Raw genomic sequence first — 19,389 nt, forward strand, 5'->3', positions numbered from 1 at the left:
GGAATGGAGGTGACCACGGACGTTTATTTATGCACATTTAAGTCTCAGAATCACAGGGGACTGTCTGAATTCTCCTATGGCCATACCTGTTGTCTGGGAGTGGGCTGTGGCCGGGGATTTGGAGAGTCTGTGGCCCTGGCTTGGGGAAAGAGGGCAATGACAGAGGCACAGATAAGCAGTTTCTGAGGTAGAGGGGAGAAAGACACACAGAGAGTGAGAGAGACAGAGACAGAGCGAGTGAAGGACAAGGAATCGGAGAGGACATACTCGGAGCGACCGCAGAAAGAGAAGGAGGGAAAGGTCCTCAGAAAGACGGGCTGAGAGAGGAATCAACAGGTGGGGAAGGAGTCGGATGGCTCCGCAGAGACCCAGATGGGAAAGGGCTCGGAGGGAGAAAGTGACGGAGAGGGAGGGAACGGGCGGGGGGACCAGGACGGAGAGAGAGAGGCAGACACAGGGAGGGCGGACACGGAGAGGCAGACGGAAAGGGAGAGGCTGCAGCCGGGAGGGCACGGCGGACACCGGGCCCCGCAGATCCACGGCCGGACCGCAGGACGGGGCGGGGCGGGGCGCGGCGGGCGCGGCGGGGCGGGGCGGGCGGCGAGAAGGGGAAGGAAGCGGAGGTGCCGGGCGGGAGCGGGGCGCGGGCAGGAAGCGGGGAGGGGTGGCGGGGCGGGGGCCTCCGGAAAAAAGCCCCAACTTCCTGCCCCGCCGGAGCCTGGAAGCGGGAGCCGGGACTCCGGGCCGGGATCTCCGAGCCCGACCCGGGCGCCCGCCGGCCACCTCCCCGCGCGGACAGCAGGTACGGCCCGCGCCCGCCGGCTCCCCCCCGGCGGCGGGGAGGCGGGGGGAGGATGGCGGGGTGGGGCGCGGCCGGCGGCGGAGGGGCCTCCAGGGCGCCGCTGCTTCAGCGGCCGCCGCTCCCCGGGCCTCAGTTTTCCCACCTGTCAAAGGGACAAAACCAGGAGAGCGAATACCTGTCAAGGGCAATAGGCGGGGGAGAGGCGTGCGAGGCGGGGCCAAAGCCTCCCACTGCCCCGCGGAGGATGGAGGTCTCTCCCGCGGTACGGGTGGGGAAACTGAGGCCCGAGAGCCAGGAGCAGCGCCGACTCGCCCAGAGACAGGGGAGCTGGGCTTTAAACTCGCGGCGCTGCCCGCGCTAGGCGCCGCCTTCTGACCCGCTTGCTTCAGGACCCCGGGAGGAAAAAACACGACAGTTCACTACGTCTCAGGCCGCTGTGAAGCTGCCAGTTGCAGAAAGCTGTTTGCAAGCGGTTTTTTGGGGGGGAAAATTTTTTCTGGGCCACTCATTATAACCCGGGGAGCTGGGTTGTAGGAGGACGGAGCTGGCGGAATGCGCCCATTGCATAGATGGGAAGACTGAGGCTCGGGAAGAAGTCATTGCTTACTCCGGGTTACACTGCATGTACGTCCGAGGGAAAGGTCCCCTCGAACCCGGGGGTTTTTGCCTTCCCGATCAGCGGGAAGGGTGCGGGGTGGGGGTGGGGGTGGGGGTGGGATGCGGGGGAGAATTCATGTACAGGCGTTGGGAACGGAACTGATCTCCGAGTTAGGGAGGTGAGATAAGGGTGGGGAGCCCCGTCCGGGAGCCGGAGGGCCGAGGAGACCCTGAGATCTCAGACTGAGCCCTGGCGGCCGGGCTGGAACCCTCCTCACCTCCGGCCTGGGAGGAGGCGGGGCCCAGGGGAGTGACGGGAGCAGTCGAGACCCGGAAACGCCAGCCCTCCACGGCGGGCCAGAGCGGCCCCATCTGGCCAGCGTGGCGCAGCGGAGAGCTAGAGCGTCCGGCAGGAGGAATAGAGTCACCTGTCGGGCTAGAGCGGCTGGTGGGAGGAGTGGAGTGAGTTAGACTCAAAGGGGGCCTCGGAGGCGGCTAGAGCGGCTGGGGAGGGGAGCGGAGGGGTGGGGGACCGGGAGCCGGCGCGCGGAGGCTTCGGTCCTGGCAGCTGCGGTGACTTCTCCGACCCGGAGCAGGTGAGGGACGCGGCCCCCGCGAGCGTCAGACCCTGACTCCGCACGTCCGCCCCAGCATCCCTAGAAGTGCATTCCGCCACGTTCCCTGTGGGATTTGGGGCCCGTGTAGAGACCCGCCACGTCCCATATAGCTTTGGGGGCTCATGTAGACCCGCCACGTTCCATGCAGATATAAGATTCTACAGACGCCCCCCAAGTTTCTGCTAACCCCCTATGGTGACCCGGCTCCTTACAGACGTGGGGTCCCCAACTAGGGGACCAGTAGCATCCCCTAGAATCCAGGGCTCTATAGATCCTGGGTTTAGGGACCACCACAGGCCCCTAGAGAATTCTGGTCCCCTGTTAAATCTCCAGAGATCCCATAGACTAGCTACTTTCTCCAAGGTTTCATGGTCATGTGTGACCCACCATATGTCAGATGGAATCCCCTTGACTACTCTATTTTAGGTTCTACAAGACTCCCAGAGGTTCTTAGAGACCAGGATCATCCATTCATTATCTTACGGATTCTGAGCCCTGCAAAGAACCTAGGTGCCCATGCTGCCCCCGACATGTGCCAGCTTTGCTCTATGATCTCCACCCTGCTGGACCTCAGGCCTTGTCAGTTGCCTACTGATCCATTTGACAGCTTCAGCCTTTGTGGTAGCCCCTCATCCCCCCTGTCCCCTAAGCAGTCAACCCTCGCTCCCCCATCCTCCCTCAGCCCCAACCCTCTGTGGTACAGCAGCGTCCAGCCTGCATTCCTGCCAGGCCTCAGTGCCTACATATCCCTGACTTTCCCAGACCATAAAGAGACCTCATGTGTCTCGGCTTCGGTTCAGATTCTAGTTTCCTAAGGGTGGGGTTTCCCATTCTCTGAAGCAGCACTTTCTGGTAGTTAATCCATAAACTCTGAGGCCAGGCTGCCGGGCTGGGTCCCCGTCTATCCTCATGAGCTGTGTCTGAGTTTCCTCTGCAAAATGCGGGTGATGATAATGACCTCTGGGGGTCGCTGAGAGGATTAAGTTGGCTAATACCTATAAAGCAGTAATGCTGCCACTTAACGGCACTTAGTGCGCTTTAAGCCTTAGTCATTGTTTCATGGCTGTGGCAAGGAATAAAGGAGATAATATATGCCAAGTGCATGGCCCAGGGGCCTGCCTGGCATTCGCTCAGATAACCTGTGCTCTTTTCGAATCTCCCTGCTTCTGCTGAACCTGTCCACTCCTAAGTGGGACGAGCATGGACTCTCCATGTTCATGGTCATGTTTTCCAGCCCAGGAGTTGCAGCTGGCAGCCCAGTGAAGGTTTCCCACCTCCGGAGGGAGTAACGGTAGCATGGGCTGTTGTGGTTGTGAGGGCTGAGGTTCTGTGTGAGAAGCAGTCGGAGCAGTGCTGGCAGCCTGCTCGTGCTATGTGAGTTTAGCTCTCAAGATAAATAATTATTATTTTTTTCTGCCTTGGTTTGCAACTTTATTTATGTGAACGTTTAACAGTGCTCAGATCTTAAATTACTCAACTGTGGATGTTGGACACCTACCCTTTATGGAAAAGAATAGAAATGATGCCTGCTCGGGTGAACCCGGGGGGTGGCATTTGGACACTCGAGGAAGCATCCCTGTTTAATGATCATAATCAAAATCATAGCTACCATTTGTTGAGTGGCAGGGAGGAGGCCTATGGAAGAGGGGGAAGGGTGGGTCTCAGGCAACTAGGGTTATAAATAGCTCTGGGCTGTGGGGAGAAGTATCCCACACACACACTGGTCCACCCCACTCTTGTTTCCACAGCCCTTCCTGTCTGACATGAGCTCTTGTGACATTAGTCAGATTAATTAAGGACACAGAAGATATCGGTGGAAAGACACAGGGAGAAGTGGAGACTCTAAGGGAGATGACATGGGAAGAAGATAGATGGGCCCTGACTGGTTTGGCTCAGTGGATAGAGCGTTGGCCTGTGGACTGAGGGGTCCCGGGTTTGATTCCGATCAGGGGCATGTACCTTGGTTGTGGGTACATTCCCAGTGGCGGGGTGTGCAGGAGGCAGCTGATTGATGTTTCTCTCTCATCGATGTTTCTAACTCTCTATCCCTACCCCTTCCTCTCTGTAAAAGTAAATAAAATATGTTTAAAAAAAAAAAGAAGAGTTATGAAACATTGACTCAGAGAAGTGCAGGGTCAGTGGCTACAGAACCCAATGTGGGGAGACAGAGGCAGTGAAAGATGAGGAGGAAAGCAGAGAGCAATAGAAGCAGGATGGGGTCCAGGAGAGACAGAGAGGGGGTGTGGGGGGGATGAGACAGGTCTTGGGGGGAGGGAGAGAGAAAATGAGGAAGAGAGGCAAAGATGAGGTAGATTCAAGAGAGATACAGCCCGGGAGTGCAGTCTGGAGAAAGGAGAGCCAGCAAGACAGATGGACATAGGCGAAGGAGACAGACACACCTTGGGGATGAGCTGTCTGAGGACTGTTCCTTGTTTTTCTGGGACTGGAGGCCAGAATATGTATCAGATCCTCGAGGGAAAGAACTCTTGGGTTGGGGTTCAGAGTTTGTTTTCTTATGCGGGGAGAGGTGGGGGTTGAGGGGTTTGCCATTGTGACTTCCTGTCACAGGAAGTGGGGCTGGTGGGTTCAGAGGCAACATCCTGCCCCAAGCCTGTCACAGATCAGAAGAGAGCCCCCCCACACCCCATTTATATACCTCCTACCTCCCCTTTAACCTCCCCAACTCTGCTGGCCTCCCCGCCCTGCCTCCCCAGGGCCCAGTCCCCAGCCCCTCCTCCTCCCCAGACCCAGGAGTCCAGGCCCCCAGCTCCTCCTCCCAGAGTCTTAGGTCCAGCCCCCTCATTAGGGACCCCAAAATTGCAGGCTGTCATGGCCACAGCTCTCTCATGGACCCAGGCTCTTGGGACTCCAGCTTCTCCCCCAACAAGTCTCCCTGTCCTCGGGCTCCCCGCCCTGGCTGGCCTCTGAAGGGCTCTTTGTCGCCACACAGAGGCCCCATTGAGCTGTGGAGGAGGCCCAGATGGGGAAAGGCTGTTTACTCACCTTCACACCTGGGCCAGGAATCTGTGAGTAACCTCTTGTGCCACCTCCTCCCATCCCTAACCACGGCCCCTCCTCTTCCCCCAGCCCTGCACAGCCCATGGAGGCAGACAACGTTGTGGTCCGAGGGGCGGTGAGTGGAGAGAGCCCAGGAGTGAGGAGGTTGGGGGGGCTGTGAGTGGGGAGCACCGTGGGCTGAAGCCAACCCTCCTCTCCCCCAGGCCCCAGGGCCCCCCCGGCCTGGCCTGGTGCCCGTCAGCATCATCGGGGCCGAGGACGAGGATTTTGAGAACGAACTGGAGGCGGTGAGAAGTTGGAGTGGGAGAGAGCTTCTGTCCCTGGGGCCCCCGCCCCTCATCCCATCCTCAGTGTCCCCTCCCACCTCGGGTCCAGTTCTCTGTCCTCAGATGCTGGCCCGCTGCAGCCTCTCAATGCTCTTCTCTCTTGTCTTTGTGGAGCCTCCTTCCTCAACTCCCCGTCCCATTCTTGATCCCACCCTTTTTTACTCTAACCCCGACTTTATCACTGCTCCGCAATCACAGCAGAGATCCCCATCCCATCCCGTGTAACGTATGTCCTCATCTCCTCTCGTCATAACATTGAACCTTCTCCATTCTCACCTGCCGTGCTGCCACCTCTGCAGCACAGACACCCCCTCCCGGCGTGGAGCCATCGGGAAGTGCCAGGGAGGGGGCAGGGTCAGCCCAAGTCCCCCCCCCTCCCCACATCTCACCCCCACCCCCACCCTCAGAACGCAGAGGAGCAGAACAGCCAGTTCCAGAGCCTGGAGCAGGTGAAGCGGCGTCCAGCCCACCTGATGGCCCTCCTGCAGCACGTGGCCCTGCAGTTCGAGCCGGGACCCCTGGTGAGGATGGGGCTGGGTGGGCGCAGGCAGGGTGGGGCCCGGGCCAGGCAGAGTGGTAGTGTGTTAGGCCAGTGAAGATGAGCCAGGAGGGTCCAGAAAACAGATCCAGAAAGCAGATCTAGAATTAGGGAGCCAGAGGGACCTCCGTGTGAACCAGACAGGACTGCAGGTGCCTGGATGAATCTCAGTGAGCTCTGAGTGCAGGCTGGGAGAGCACACAGCGCAGGGCCGTGAGAGCAGCAGAATCCGGGAGCCGGGGAGAAACCACACCCCTCCCCTCTGGTGCCTGCGACCGTGTCACCCATCAGTGCGGACTCCCCCAGAGTCTCCAGAAATTGGACCCCTCTCTCCGTGGCCTTGGAGGTGCCGCCAGCCAGTCATGGCGGGCTGGGCGCACCCATCAGCCTCCTGGGATCTAGGTGGTGCACCAGCCTTGGTTCAGAAACAAGCAGCCACCAACAAGCAGCCCTCGAGGCAGATAATCCAGGATCCAGAAGCCTCCTGGATTGAACACCCCTGAGAGCTACAGGTGCAGAGCCATGCTGTCTGTGTAAGACCCCTGGGATCCAGAGGACCCCGCGGGTGGTGTAGGAAGGAAGCAGCTCTGTGGACAGCGGCCCCTCCCACGAAGCCCCGTGCAGCCCGCACAGGCTGAGAGCAGGGTTGGCCCAGGGCACCGGGCTGCACCGGAATGCCCAACAGGTCCCTCCAGAAGACAAGGAGGCTGAAGGCAGTGCCAGCGAGGGCTGCCCGGGGATGCAGAAAGAAGGGCACGTAGACTGACACAGAAGCTTCAGAAACCGGCGGGAGATTTGGAAATTGCCTTCTCTCCAGGAAAGTGCCTGGAGATCCCGGCCTCCTGAGCCTGGGGTTTCTGGAACTGAGCGCCTGGGGCTCAGCCCAGGGACGGTGCTGCCTGCCATGTCCTCCCACAGCAGAGCCCGAGGCCCGAGGGCCAGGGCTGGGCTGAGGTGATCAGACGGCCTCGGCATTTTGGGACGGGTCCTCGTGCCTTTCCCCCACTTCGGTGGCTGGAGGAGCAGCGGAGGGGTCGGAGGGGTCGTTGTGGTCCTGCGAGGCTGCCCAGGGGCCTTGCATGGGGTTTTCGCCTTGGGTTGGGTTGGGTTGGGTTGGGTTGGGTTGAGTTGGGGGCGGGCAGTGACGTAGTTTTTGCAGGTGTTTACGGAGTCCCACCCCCCAGTGGGCTAGACTTGGTGCACTGAGACGAGAGCCCCATGGAGTCAGGACTGGCTAGAGTCCCCCCCTGCGCTGCCCGCGGCTCCCAGCACAGGATAGTCCAAGGAAGTGCTTCATGAGTGAATAAGGGAGCCCCTCACCGGGCCTGCGGTGCCCCAGCCCTGCTGAGGCTCAGAGGAGTCAGCCCACACCCTGCCCCTGCCACACTGACCCTCCGGTCGCTCACAGCCTCTCTAGGCAGTGGACATGGGCTGCCTGGGTTCCCGTCCCAGCTTTGCCTCTTGCGAGCTGTGTGACCCCCCCCCCCAGTGAACTTGAGCTCAGCTTTCTCATCTGTGAAATGGGTTGGCGATGCCCCTAAGTGCTAACAGGTTCCTGTTTACAAAGCGTTTAGAAGGTGTGGGTGGCAGTGGCAGCAGCGGGCAGACAGCCACAGAAAATCACTCCACAGGGGAGCACTTCCCAGATGCCCATGGTGGCCCCGGGAGGCCACTGAGAGGCAGGCCTGGGTGAGGGGCTTGTGGAGATCAGGGACCACATGTCTGGAGGACCTGAGCCCCGAGGTTTCCCAAGCGGAGGTGCGGTTTGGGTGGCTGGGAGAGGACAGGTCGCCTCTGTCTCCCCAGCTCTGCTGCCTGCATGCGGACATGCTGGGCTCCCTGGGCCCTAAGGAAGCCAAGAAGGCCTTCCTCGACTTCTACCACAGCTTCCTGGAGAAGACCGCGGTGAGAGGCACCTCCCAGGCCCGGTCCCCCCGCCTTTGGCCCTGGAAAGCCACCCCCAGCCCCCATCCTGCTGAGGGCAATGTGAGGGACAGCCTGGGCTGGGGAGCCCTGTGCCAGCCTGGCCTCCTCCCGCCGCTGCTCCCTCAGACCCCGGTTCCGGGCACCTGGGCTGCCCTCCCATCCCTGCCCAGTCCTCCCCTTCACCCCATCCTCTCTCCTGAGCAGGTACTGCGGGTGTCTGTCCCTTCGGCTGTTGCCTTTGAACTTGGTAAGGAGACGAGTGGGGACTTTGGGGTGAGGGAGAGGGCTCTAGCAGGTCCAGGCCCCCCGGAGGCCCAGGGCAGGAGGCACACACCGAGGTCTTGGCCAGTGGAGACTCCTGTCTTCCTCCTGAAGCAGCAGCCCAAGGAAGCATGCCTGCTGGAGTCCGGGGGTGGGTGGGGACCCCGGGCCCGGGAAACTGGCCCCCAGCCCGCACGCCTTCCCCTGCAGACCGCACGCGGCCTGACCTCATCTCCGAGGACAGCCAGCGGCAGTTCGTGCAGGAGGTGGTGCAGAGCCAGCAGGCAGCCATCAGCCGGCAGCTGGAGGACTTCCGATCCAAGCGGCTCATGGGCATGACACCCTGGGAGCAGGAGCTGACGCAGCTGGAGGCCTGGGTCGGGCGGGGTGCCAACTTCGAGGCCCGGGAGCGGCTGGTGGCAGAGCGGCTGCTGGCCCACTTGGAGGAGATGCAGTGAGTGGGCCGGCCCCTCCCCAGCTGCCCCATCCCTTTCAGCCCCCACCCTCCACCCCCTCCTGCAGCGCCATATCCATGTCTTAGCATTGCCCCTTGACCTCCAGGGCCCACAGCCTGGCATTTTAGTTCACCTGGCTTTTCATCTCCTCTTCCCCGCTGTGGGGTCTCCCAGTTTCCAGGCCTGTCCAACTATACTCAGGCCTGGTGCTTGGGTCTTGTCCTTGCCACTCCTGTCCTTGGCTGCACCCGGATGAGATCATCTCTCTCCTTCCCAGTTGCCTCGGCAGTGCCCTCTCTGCCTCTCCCCTGTCCTGTCCCAGCCTCAGAGGGACAGCCAGTGGACATTTGTGCTGGGGGGACTAACCCAGGCTTAGCAAGCTTGTCTCTCTCTCCCTTCCTCACAGACATACCATCTCTACTGACGAAGAGAAGAGGTGATGGAAGCAGAGACAGCAAGACAGGCGTTCTAGTCTCCTGGGCCCCAGGGAGGAGGCTGGGGCGCGGGTCTGGGTTCGGCCATGTCTCTGGTCTCCTCCCCTGGAGCCCTGGCCCCTTTCTGAGATGTGCAGCAGGAAGTGGTTGTGGGGTGGGGGTGGGTCAGGCTGTGGGGGCTCAGTGTGTAGGTCAGTGAGTGGGTCCTCACCGCCCCCTCCCCACAGTGCCGCTGTGGTCACCGCCATCAGCCTGTACATGCGCCACCTCGGGGTGCGGACCAAGAGCGGGGACAAGAAGTCGGGGAGGAATTTCTTCCGGAAAAAGGTGCTTCCCGGAGAGATCAGATCTGGACCGTTCCTCCCCAGAGGGCTGCCCCCCTGACTCTGCCCTGGCCCAGCTCCTCTTTGTGGGTGGCTCACCAGCCCCCTCTGCCCTCCCCACCTCTCGCAGGTGATGGGAAACCGGCGGTCAGATGAGCCCACCAAGACCAAGAAAGGACTGAGCAGCTTCCTGGACGCTGCCCGATGGAACCGGGGAGAGCCCCAGGGTGAGGCGCCCGGCCTCATGCACCCTGACTTCTCCCTACCGCCTCCCCCTTCCCCCCACTGCCCCGCCTTCCCCCACCACCCCACCTCCCCCATCTCACGGTCCCATTGGTCCCATCTCGTTTCAGCCCCAGATTTTCGACACCTCAAAACAGAAGATGGTAATGTTCCTGAAGCCAGAGCATCCATCTGGGGAACTTGAGAGGGGAAGATGGGGCTGAGGGCGGAGGGGGCTGGGCTGGCTCCTGGGGCTGCAGGAGGAGGAGGGTCTTGGGTGGAGAGGAAAGGCTAGAGAACAGTACCTCGATGCCCCGGCCTCTGTGGATGCATTACTAGCTCTCATCTCCCCCTTTCTCCCTCATTTCTCCCCAGCTGAGAAGCCAGGCCTCACCGAACGGAAGGGAGGCCTGGGGGTGCCCTCCCGGGACCGGAATGTTGGGGCCCCTGGGCAGGACTCCCCTGGAGTTTCACTGCAGCCTGTGTCCGGGGACAGCCCTGACCGGGAACCAGGTGGGTCTCCTGGTCTCCAGAGCAGCCCTCAGTTATCCCACATGTCCCCCTGCTCCCGGGCACCAGTGCCAATCATAGAACCACCCTTCCCTCAGTTTACCCCTTCCTTGGCTTTCCTCCCAGGTCCTGACCTCTGTCCTAGTGATGTTTCCCACATCCTTGGACTACATTTCCCATCAGCCCCTTGAGCTCATTTCCCAGAACCCTCTCTGAGTACATGGCCAATCAACCCCCTTTGAGGGTGAGCCGCCAGCCCTATTAGTTTCCTTTCTCACAATCCTCTTGTGGCTCAGCCCCTGGGACCTCAGCTGCTTGGCCAGCCCATGTCCAAAGCCCAGCTCTGAGGCCTGCCTTCCCCATATGTTGGCAGTCACCCCTCGCTGAGCCTCAGCCTCCTCATCTCTACATGGGGTGTATGTGTCCTCTTCCTTGCTGAGGGTCAGGAGAGCAGATGGATGGTTCCAGCACAGCATCCAGTCTCCCCACCAGTTCTGAGGGCCCCATCCGTGCTCTCAGAGGCCTTTCCGTCTGTCCATCCCCCACAAGCATACAGAACAGCCACGTGGTGTCTGCCGGGCACTAGATGGGGCAGTAGGGGCTGGTCTTCAGCCGTCGTTCCACGGCGGAAGAAACAGACCCCCAGAGTGGAGTCTGTGCCAGAGGGCCTCCCAGCCAGACCTGCTCTGCCCCCCCACGCCCCACAGGCGATGCCTCCCCGGAGCTGGGGGACCCACCCCCGCAGGGCCCCGCCAGCCTGGAGCCCGCAGCGCCCCTGGAGAGCACCGAGGAGGGCCCTGATACAGAGAGGTACCCAGGCCGGGGTCTGGGGGTGCTGAGCGCAGGAATCAGGGCGGAGGATGGGTGTGGGGTCTTGCTGCCATTTGCGCCTGCTGTCCCCAAGCCATCTCCACTCTGTCCTGCTCTCCCTTCTGTCTTCTCCCTCTTCCTTCATCTCCCTTTCGTCATCTCTTTCATTCCTTTTTCTCTTCTTTTTTACAATTATTTCTCCTTCCTCCTCCCTCTTTCCTTTCATCTGCCTCTGCTCTTCCCACTCTCCCTCTCCTCCCCTCGCCCTTCACCCCTCAGCCTGCCCCTCTCCCCCACTCTTCCACTTTCATCCCTCCCTCTGCTCTTTTAGCCTCAGCCCCGCGGCCTTGCTCCTGCTTCCTGGTGCCCCTTCCCTCAGCCCCCCGGTCCTCTGTGCTCATGCCTGGGGGCCCTGTCCCCCTCACAGTTGGGGGGGCAGGCTCTGCCCCCTGCCCGTCCTTGTGCAGCCGCTTTGGGGACCCTTTGGTGGGTGGGGGAGGTGAGTTGGGTTCCCTCGGGGTCCACCTCTGACCCTGTGCCCCTCTCTCCCCAGAAGGTGGAAGAGGTGGGTGCCTGGGCCTTGGGTCAGGGGCCAGGGCTAGCCCCTCCCCCATTTCTCCCAGCCCCTCCCCTCTCCCCACGTGCCACCCACTCCCCTTCACCCATAAGAGGGGTGGGTGGGGACATCACCCTCCCAGCCAAAGAGCTAAGTATTAAAATTCCCCTTCTCCCACCCCAACTCCTGGCTCTGCCCCCACCCTCACCCAGGGAAGGGAGGAGTCCGTCCTGAGTTCCACACTGGGTTCCCCTCCCTTCCTGACCCCCCCCCCTACTGGGCACCCCTAGATGCCACTGCTCCTTCTGACTCCTCTCTTCTCTTGCATGTTTGATCTTTGTCCTGGTCCCCGTCCTGGTCTGTCCCCATCCTGGTCTCTCCCTGTCCCCGTCCCGGTCTCTCCCTATCCTGGTCTGTCCCTGTCCCTGCCCTGGTCTCTCCCTGTCCTGGTCTCTGTCCCTGTCCCCATCCTGGTCTCTCCCTGTTCTGGTCTGTCCCTGTCCCTGTCCGTCTCTGTCCCTGTCCCCATCCTGGTCTCTCCCTGTCCTGGTCTCTCCCTGTCCGTCTCTGTCCCTGTCCCCATCCTGGTCTCTCCCTGTCCTGGTCCGTTCCTGTCCCTGTTCCTGTCCCTGTCCTGGTCTCTCCCTGTCCCTGTCCTGGTCTGTCCCTGGTCTGTCCCTGTCCTGGTCTCTCCCTGTCCCTGTCCTGGTCTCTCCCTGTCCCTGTCCTGGTCTGTCCCTGTCCTGGTCTGTCCCTGTCCTGGTCTCTCCCTGTCCCTGTCCTGGTCTCTCCCTGTCCCTGTCCTGGTCTCTCCCTGTCCGTCTCTGTCCTGACTCTGTCCTGGTCTGTCCCTGTCCTGGTCTGTCCTGGTCTGTGCCTGTCCTGGTCTCTCCCTGTCCCTGTCCTGGTCTGTGCCTGTCCCTGTCCTGGTCTGTCCCTGTCCTGGTCTCTCCCTGTCCCTGTCCTGGTCTTTCTCCGTCTCTGTCCTGACTCTGTCCTGGCCTCGGGGTCCAGGCTGTCGGGGCGTCTGGGGCGCTCGGAGAGCCTGCGGGTGAGTGACCGCCGCCGGCCTGCCCGGGGCAGCCTCGGGGCTAAGGGCCGGGGTGGGGGCCGCTCCCGGAGCGACGTGGACATGGACCCCAGCTCTGCCACGGCCGTGCTTGGCCCCGCCCGACGAGCCACGTACGTCACTCCAACACCCCCCCAGAGTCAGCCGGAGAGTCAGGGGGGCTGGGCGGGGAGAGGGGGTCAGTGGCAGTCACAGAGAACTGGGTGTGGATGCTGAGGTCCCTGAGGGCCTGCAGTGGTTCCAGGAGAGGGGAGGACGGTTCTTCCTATAAATCGGGGGCTGCTCTGCAGCATGGCCACCTGGGACACGGGTGCTGAAGACGAGTGGATGGGGAGCGGGGGATGTGGGGTGGGGGCGGGGAACACTAGGAGCAGGTCTCCTCTCTGGGCCCCCTAAGCGGGGCCTTGACCAGGCCTCTGTCCCACAGCCCCGAGCCCGGGGAGGAGGGCGAGCCGGGACGGTCGGGACTGGAGCTGGAACCAGAAGAACCCCCCGGCTGGCGGGAGCTCGTGCCCCCCGGCACCCTGCACAGCCTGCCCAAGAGCCAGGTGAAGCGGCAGGAGGTCATCAGCGGTGAGTGCCCTCCTGCCGCCGTGTGACCGCGGACGGACCAGGCCCGCTTCGCAGAGAGGAGGCGGTGCAGGGAGGTGTCTGTCACGTACCCTGAGGACGGCCGCTCCGAGCCAGGGTGCTGCTGGCAGGGCCGGTCCCCACGGCGGGAGTAGTGCGGACGGTGCGGTGCTGCGAGCAGGAACTGTACCTGCCCCTGTGTTTCTGGCGTGGCCTTGGCCTCCCTGTTTGTGAGACGTGGGCAGTGATGTTCCTGTGTCAGGGCTGTCAGAGGAGGGGGCGTTGGCATGGGGTGTTTAGCACCCGTGGGGCGGAGTGAGAGCCCAGAGTAGCTGCTGTTACGCAGTCCGGCCGCTGGGGGTCCGTGGGAAGAGCCGGAAGGTGTCGGAAGGGCTGCCTGCTTCTGGGCGGAGGTGAGGGAGTCTCGTTGTTGTCTCGTTTTCTGTGGTTCTGAATTGTGCGTATGAAGGAGATTTGGCAAAAAGAGTTGCGCTTGGGAGCTCGTTTGGAAGTTTACTTGGAGAAGGTACTCGGGATTTTTAAAGCATTAGGCGAGTGCTTTGTAGGTCAAAACCTCCTAAGATCATGCTCAAAACATGAGCAGTGCTCTCGGAACTTTCCGGAATGATGGAAATGCCGATGTTGCCTGTGCAACACGGGCACACAGTGGCTGCTGCACACTTGAACTTTGGCGAGTGCGCCTGAGGACTGGTTTGTGTCTCGTTCCCTTTTAATTAGTGCTTGAGTGAAACGGGGCTAGTGGCTACCAATCTGAAGCATAGCACGTTCTCAGCAGAGCCCGCACCAAGGGGCTGCGGGGCCTGGCGCTCGGCACGCCGTGGGCCCTGCGTCTGAGCTGCCACCCTGAGAGCAGAGGGGGCCGTGTCCCTGAGACCGAGGCTGACTCCCTCACTGCCCGCTTGCTGGCCGTGGGGTGACCCAGTGGTCCTGGCTTGCCCGGGACTCTCCCCATTAGGGCACTCACACCCATGTCCTGGGAAGCCTGGTGCCAGGCAGACGGGGACACGTCGGTCGCCCTGGCTGGCGGCCGCTGCCAAAAGGAGAGGCGGCGGGTGGACACATCCTCAGTGCGATCTCAGGCAGATGACCTCAACCCTGAGAGGGTGTCCCCGTCCGTCCCTCCCTCCTCATCCTCCCAGCCTGCCTCAGACTCTGCCCCCATAGCTGGCTCCCCTACAGCCACCTTCCTCCCTGCCGCCCGCAGAGCTGCTGGTGACCGAGGCGGCCCACGTGCGTATGCTGCGGGTGCTGCACGACCTCTTCTACCAGCCCATGGCCGACGGCGGCTTCTTCCCCCTGGAGGAGCTGCAGAACATCTTCCCCAGCCTGGACGAGCTCATCGAGGTGCACTGTGAGTGCAGGCCGCCGCCCCCCGCCCGCCACCCCCCTGCCCACGGCCCTCCTGCCCGCCGCCCCGCTGCCCATGGCCCTCCTGCCTGCCTCCCTCCTGCCCACTGCCCTCCTGCCCACTGCCCCCCTGCGCACCGCCCCCCTGCCCACTGCCCCCCTGCCCACCGTCTCCCTGCCCACGGCCCTCCTGCCCGCCACCCCCCTGCCCACGGACCTCCTGCTCGCCACCCCGCTGCTCGCTGCCCTCCTGCCCTCCCGCCCTCCCCACCACTGGGCTCCTCCTCTGAGGCCTTGCGCCTAGACTTGGGGGTCTAGCCAGCTCCCATTAGGCTCTATAGACAATCCTGACAGCACCCCTATCCTGACCGTCCCCCACAGCTCTGTTCCTCGATCGCCTGATGAAGCGGAGGCAGGAGAGCGGCTACCTCATTGAGGAGATTGGAGATGTGCTGCTGGCCCGGGTAAGAGTGCCCAGCCAGGCTCCGCCCCTCTTCCCCCCCCCCCGCACCCCCCCAGGGGCCCAGAAGCCAAGGGCCTGGGCCCCAGCCCTGTCCTTCTGTCTGGGCTCCAATGTCCCAGCTGAGACACCCCTGGCCTGGATCTCGCTGTAGTTTGATGGTGCCGAGGGCTCCTGGTTCCAGAAAATCTCCTCCCGCTTCTGCAGCCGCCAGTCATTCGCCTTAGAGCAGCTTAAAGCCAAGCAGCGCAAGGAGCCTCGCTTCTGTGCCTTCGTGCAGGTGAGGCGGGCTGGAGGTGGGGGCGGGGGGACGGGCTCTGGGCCGTGGTCCAGGGAGCAGGGGCTGGTGCCCTGACCCGGAGGCTAGGCCCAGGCGTGGGCCACCTCAGCGCTGCCGTCCCCTTAGGAGGCCGAGAGCCGCCCGCGGTGCCGCCGCCTGCAGCTGAAGGACATGATCCCCACGGAGATGCAGCGGCTGACCAAGTACCCCCTGCTCCTGCAGAGCATCGCGCAGAACACAGGTTCGCCCCGCCCACTGCCACTGCGCTCCGGTCTCTCAGCCTGGCTCCCACCTCCCACCCTGGCCAGGACCGTCTCCCAGCCTGGCCGGGGACCGGCAGCCTCCAGGCCTGAACTCACGGCCTGTCCCTCCCTCGCCCACAGAGGAGCCTGCGGAGCGGGAGAAGGTGGAGCTGGCGGCCGAGTGCTGCCGAGAGATCCTGCACCACGTCAACCAGGCCGTGAGGGACATGGAGGACCTGCTGGTGAGCTGGCTCCGCCGTCGCGGGGCCGTTTCTGCTGAGTAACCCTCGCTCCTCCCTTTAGGGTTACTGGAGGTCAGGCCGCTCCCTGGGCTTGTCTCCCTGGGGGACGGGGTGGGATGGCCCCGGCCCTTGGCTTGTCCTTATGACTCTGCTCCTGCTCCAGCGGCTCAAGGACTACCAGAGGCGCCTGGACTTGTCCCACCTGCGGCAGAGCAGTGACCCCATGCTGAGCGAGTTCAAGGTGACCCTGCCTGCCCTCGCCTCCTCTCCCTCGGCCCTGGCCCTGCTGCCTGGTCATTCTCTGATGTCCTGGGGATCCCAAGAGCCCGTCCACGCTGACCCTCCCCATTCCCTCAGCACTGCCCTGACCCCTGACTGACCCCCAGCCCCTGGTCATCTCCACCACCCGCCCACCCTGTCCTGCACTGACCGTCACCCTTCCCGCCTCCAGAACCTGGACATCACCAAGAAGAAGCTGGTGCACGAGGGCCCGCTGACATGGCGGGTGACAAGGGACAAGGCTGTGGGTGAGCCCCCGGGCGGCGAGCGGGCCTGGGGGGTGGTGGGGTGGCGCCCAGGCCGGGTGCTGAGCAGGGCCATGCCCCTGCAGAGGTCCACGTGCTGCTGCTGGACGACCTGCTGCTGCTGCTCCAGCGCCAGGACGAGCGGCTGCTGCTCAAGTCACACAGCCGGACGCTGACCCCAACGCCCGACGGCAAGACCATGCTGCGGCCGGTGCTGCGGCTCACCTCCGCCATGACCCGCGAGGTGGCCACCGGTGAGGCCCGGCCCTGGGCGCGGGGCACGGTGCCTAGGCAGTGGGCAGGGAACCCTCCAAAGAGCCGGGGATCTTGCATTCCTGGCTTGGCAGGCTGGAGGCCCGAGAAGTGGGCGGGGCCTGCCTGCTGTGGGCTTCACTGAGTGAGATGGGAACTGCCCTGGGCTTGCGCGGAGGAGCTCATGGGGCGGCCAGCTCCATTTTGGAGACACCTGGCTGGGCTAGGGGCTGTAGGGGTGCAGAGTGGGAGCTGGGAGCCAGGGACAAGGCGTTTGCAAACAAAGCTGCCCCAGGGCCAGGGCGGTGACGAGGGGCTGCCTGGCTGGATGAGAGGGAAGGCGGGAGGAGGGCACATGGGGTGGGGGGGTGACACGGGAGGGGGATTGAGTCCAGGAGCCTGAGGGCTCCTCCTCCGTGAGGGCTGCCTGGCTCTGAGCCCCCCTCTTCCCCTCACAGACCACAAAGCCTTCTATGTCATTTTCACCTGGGACCAAGAGGCCCAGATATACGAGCTGGTGGCGCAGACCGTGTCCGAGCGGAAGAAGTAAGGGGGTAGAGGCCGCACAGCTGGAGGAGGAGCGCCCGGCCTCTGAGTCCCCGGGGCCAGGGTGAGGGTGGGGGGCCTTGGCACAAGGTCTGGGGCTCTGACTGCCCAGCTGCTGGCCTGTCTCCCCAGCTGGTGTGCCCTTATCACGGAGACCGCCGGATCCCTCAAGGTGCCTGCCCCCGCCTCCCGCCCCAAACCCCGGCCCAGTCCAAGCAGGTGAGCGGGGCAGGGAGGACCTGGAGGGCTGGGGGGCTGGGCCTGGCTTCTTGTGTGTCCCCAGAGCTTGAGCTCTAGCCTTGGTCCATGTGCATACCTGTGTACACGTGTGTGTGTGTGTGTGTGTGTGTGTGTGTGTGTGTGCTGCCCCACCATAGCCCACCTGTCTCCCACCCAGGCCTCTGCCTTCCACTGGCCAGGCCTCTCTGTCTCCCTGCCTCCCAGCCTTGACCTCTGTCTCGGTCTCCGGATCTCCCCACCTCCCCTGTCTCCCTCCCAGCCCCTTCCTCCCCCGAGGTCAAGGGTGTGGGGGTCACCCAGCACTTCCTCCCCCAGCACCCGCGAGTCCCTGCTCAGCAGTTCTGAGAATGGCAACGGTGGCGGCCGAGAGATGCCGCCCACGGACGGTGAGCCCGGGGGCCTCCAGTGCGGGAGGGGGTGTCTGCCGGGAACCAGGCCGAACCTGACCACCCATCCTGCTCCCACACAGGCCGGATCGAGAGAACCCTCAGCGCCCTCCTGCCCTTCTGCAGGCCCGGCCCCGAGGGCCAGCTCGCTGCCAAAGCCCTTCAGAAAGGTAGCCCCCCCCCCCCACTCCTCGCAGGGCTGACCACCACAAGCTGCGCCAGCCACACGCACGCCCCACGCCCCTCTGCAGCTCTGTCCCTTCAGTCCCGTCTCCCCGGCCCCACCTCCATCCTGGGTGCCCTGCCACTGGGTCCCAGCCCCGCCTATGCACTCCCTTATGCATCCCAGCTCCATCTGCAGGCCCTGCTCACCGCAAGCTCAGCCTGGCCGGCACCCACCCTCCCACCCACAGCCCCTGGCTTCGCCCCTCCCCTGCTCCCCTCTGAATCCCCCACCTCAACCCCAGCCCAGCCTCTGACTCTGACCCCTTTTCCCCCCGTCAGTGCTGTCCCTGAAGCAGCTCCTGCTCCCCGCAGAGGAAGACAGCGGGGCGGGGCCTCCCCCCGAAGGGGGCGGGGTCCCCGGGGGCGGCCCCCTGAGCCCCGCACAGACCCAGGACATCCGAGAGGAGCTGCTTGGCCTGGAGGAGACCATTAAGCAGCTGGAGGTGGTGGCGGGCAGGGGGGAGGGAGGGAAGGGGGGAGGCCTGGCTCAGTGAGGGCCCCCCTCATGGATGACTCCCCAACAGGAAGTGGAGGAAGAGTTCTGCCGCCTGCGACTCACCTTGTCTCAGCTGGGAGAGAACCCTGTCCCCCAGTCCGGCTGTACCTGAGGCTCCCGGCCCCAGGCAGGTGAGTGGGGAGCTCGGGGGCCGGGCACTGCCAGAGAAGGGGTGCCAGGGGCCCCCTCCTCAGCCATTCCTCTCCCCGTCTTCCTCTTTCTGAATCTCCCCAGCTACCTCCGCGTCTCGCCATCTCTGTCAGTTTCTGTTTCTCAGGCCATTTTTTGCTTTCTCCCCACCCTCCCTTTCTCTCCCCCTTTTCCGTGTCTGTCTCCGTCCCTCCTCCTCTCCTCTTCTCTCCCCATCGCTCTCCTTCCTGCTTTTCTCCACGTCCCCAGGCCTTCTGCACGTCAGAGAGACGGGAGGACCACCACCCACTACTGCACGGCCACCACAGCGTATGCCCCCGAGGGCCCACGGGCAGGGCGCGGGCTTCCGGGCCGAGTCTGAGGGGGTCCAGCCGGGACCACTGCCTCCTCCATCCTCCCGCTGGCCTTGGCCTTGGTCTTCTGCTTGGGGGACTCAGGGCTTCATTCCCCGGGCACCACGGTGATCACCATTTCCGGGCCATCCCAGTATTGCCTGGGGGGCCACCCCCCATCTCCCACCCCCAAGTGCCTTTGCTCTGTTTTTATATCCTGAATTGGAGGTTTATTTTTAATATATATTATCTAAGGAGAGCTCCGTGTTGTGAGGGCCTGGCGTGGTGTCCGGAGTTCCCCTGCCTGGGTCAGACCCGCCGTGTGCCTCTGTGCCTCTGGCCTTTCTCCGCTTGTTCATTCATTCGGTGTGTTCACCGTTTCCCCCAGACACGCCCACCCACCCGCCCCTCCCAGCTCCCACCCCCACCCCCCACGGTCACCCACAGTGCTGGGCACCCCACATCCACACTCCTTTCTGCTCTTTTATTTTTGTAGTAAACTCTGGAGGTGGCTGTTGGGGTCACGGGGAGCGGGTGGGGAGGGGAGCCCTCCTGGGCGGGGGCTGGGGGCGGGATTATTGCTCTGAGCACCCTGTCCCCAGGGGGCCTGTG

General features: G+C 63.3%; 2 protein-coding genes across 21 annotated transcripts in view; both read left to right on the forward strand.

Annotated features, from left to right (window-relative positions):
• LOC118702294 (carcinoembryonic antigen-related cell adhesion molecule 1) overlaps positions 1–19,389 on the forward strand; it is an 813,263-nt gene that overhangs the window by 203,234 nt on the left and 590,640 nt on the right. The window lies entirely within an intron of this gene.
• On the forward strand, positions 590–19,036 carry ARHGEF1 (Rho guanine nucleotide exchange factor 1). Of its 5 annotated transcripts, none has more exons than XM_036408067.2 (31): positions 590–802; positions 5,104–5,149; positions 5,238–5,321; positions 5,768–5,881; positions 7,705–7,803; positions 8,029–8,071; positions 8,296–8,539; positions 8,947–8,976; positions 9,202–9,301; positions 9,428–9,524; positions 9,651–9,683; positions 9,895–10,032; positions 10,737–10,839; positions 11,393–11,404; positions 12,410–12,577; positions 12,892–13,037; positions 14,260–14,406; positions 14,784–14,866; positions 15,017–15,142; positions 15,269–15,383; positions 15,526–15,626; positions 15,790–15,867; positions 16,078–16,153; positions 16,237–16,404; positions 16,861–16,948; positions 17,081–17,167; positions 17,504–17,574; positions 17,658–17,744; positions 18,079–18,242; positions 18,324–18,426; positions 18,695–18,837. In XM_036408067.2, the coding sequence occupies exons 2-30, from the start codon at positions 5,117–5,119 to the stop codon at positions 18,405–18,407; spliced, it is 2,919 nt and encodes a 972-aa protein (XP_036263960.1). In that variant the 5' UTR covers positions 590–802; positions 5,104–5,116; the 3' UTR covers positions 18,408–18,426; positions 18,695–18,837. The 5 variants fall into 5 exon arrangements, with proteins under 5 accessions (XP_036263960.1, XP_045426913.1, XP_045426914.1 ...); XM_045570957.1 differs by lacking the exon at positions 18,695–18,837 and adding an exon at positions 18,530–18,637; XM_045570958.1 differs by lacking the exon at positions 18,079–18,242 and having other exon boundaries at positions 18,695–19,036.

This window comes from Pipistrellus kuhlii, unplaced genomic scaffold (assembly GCF_014108245.1).
Source record: "Pipistrellus kuhlii isolate mPipKuh1 unplaced genomic scaffold, mPipKuh1.p scaffold_m20_p_38, whole genome shotgun sequence".
In the NCBI taxonomy this organism is placed as follows: Eukaryota; Metazoa; Chordata; class Mammalia; order Chiroptera; family Vespertilionidae; genus Pipistrellus; species Pipistrellus kuhlii.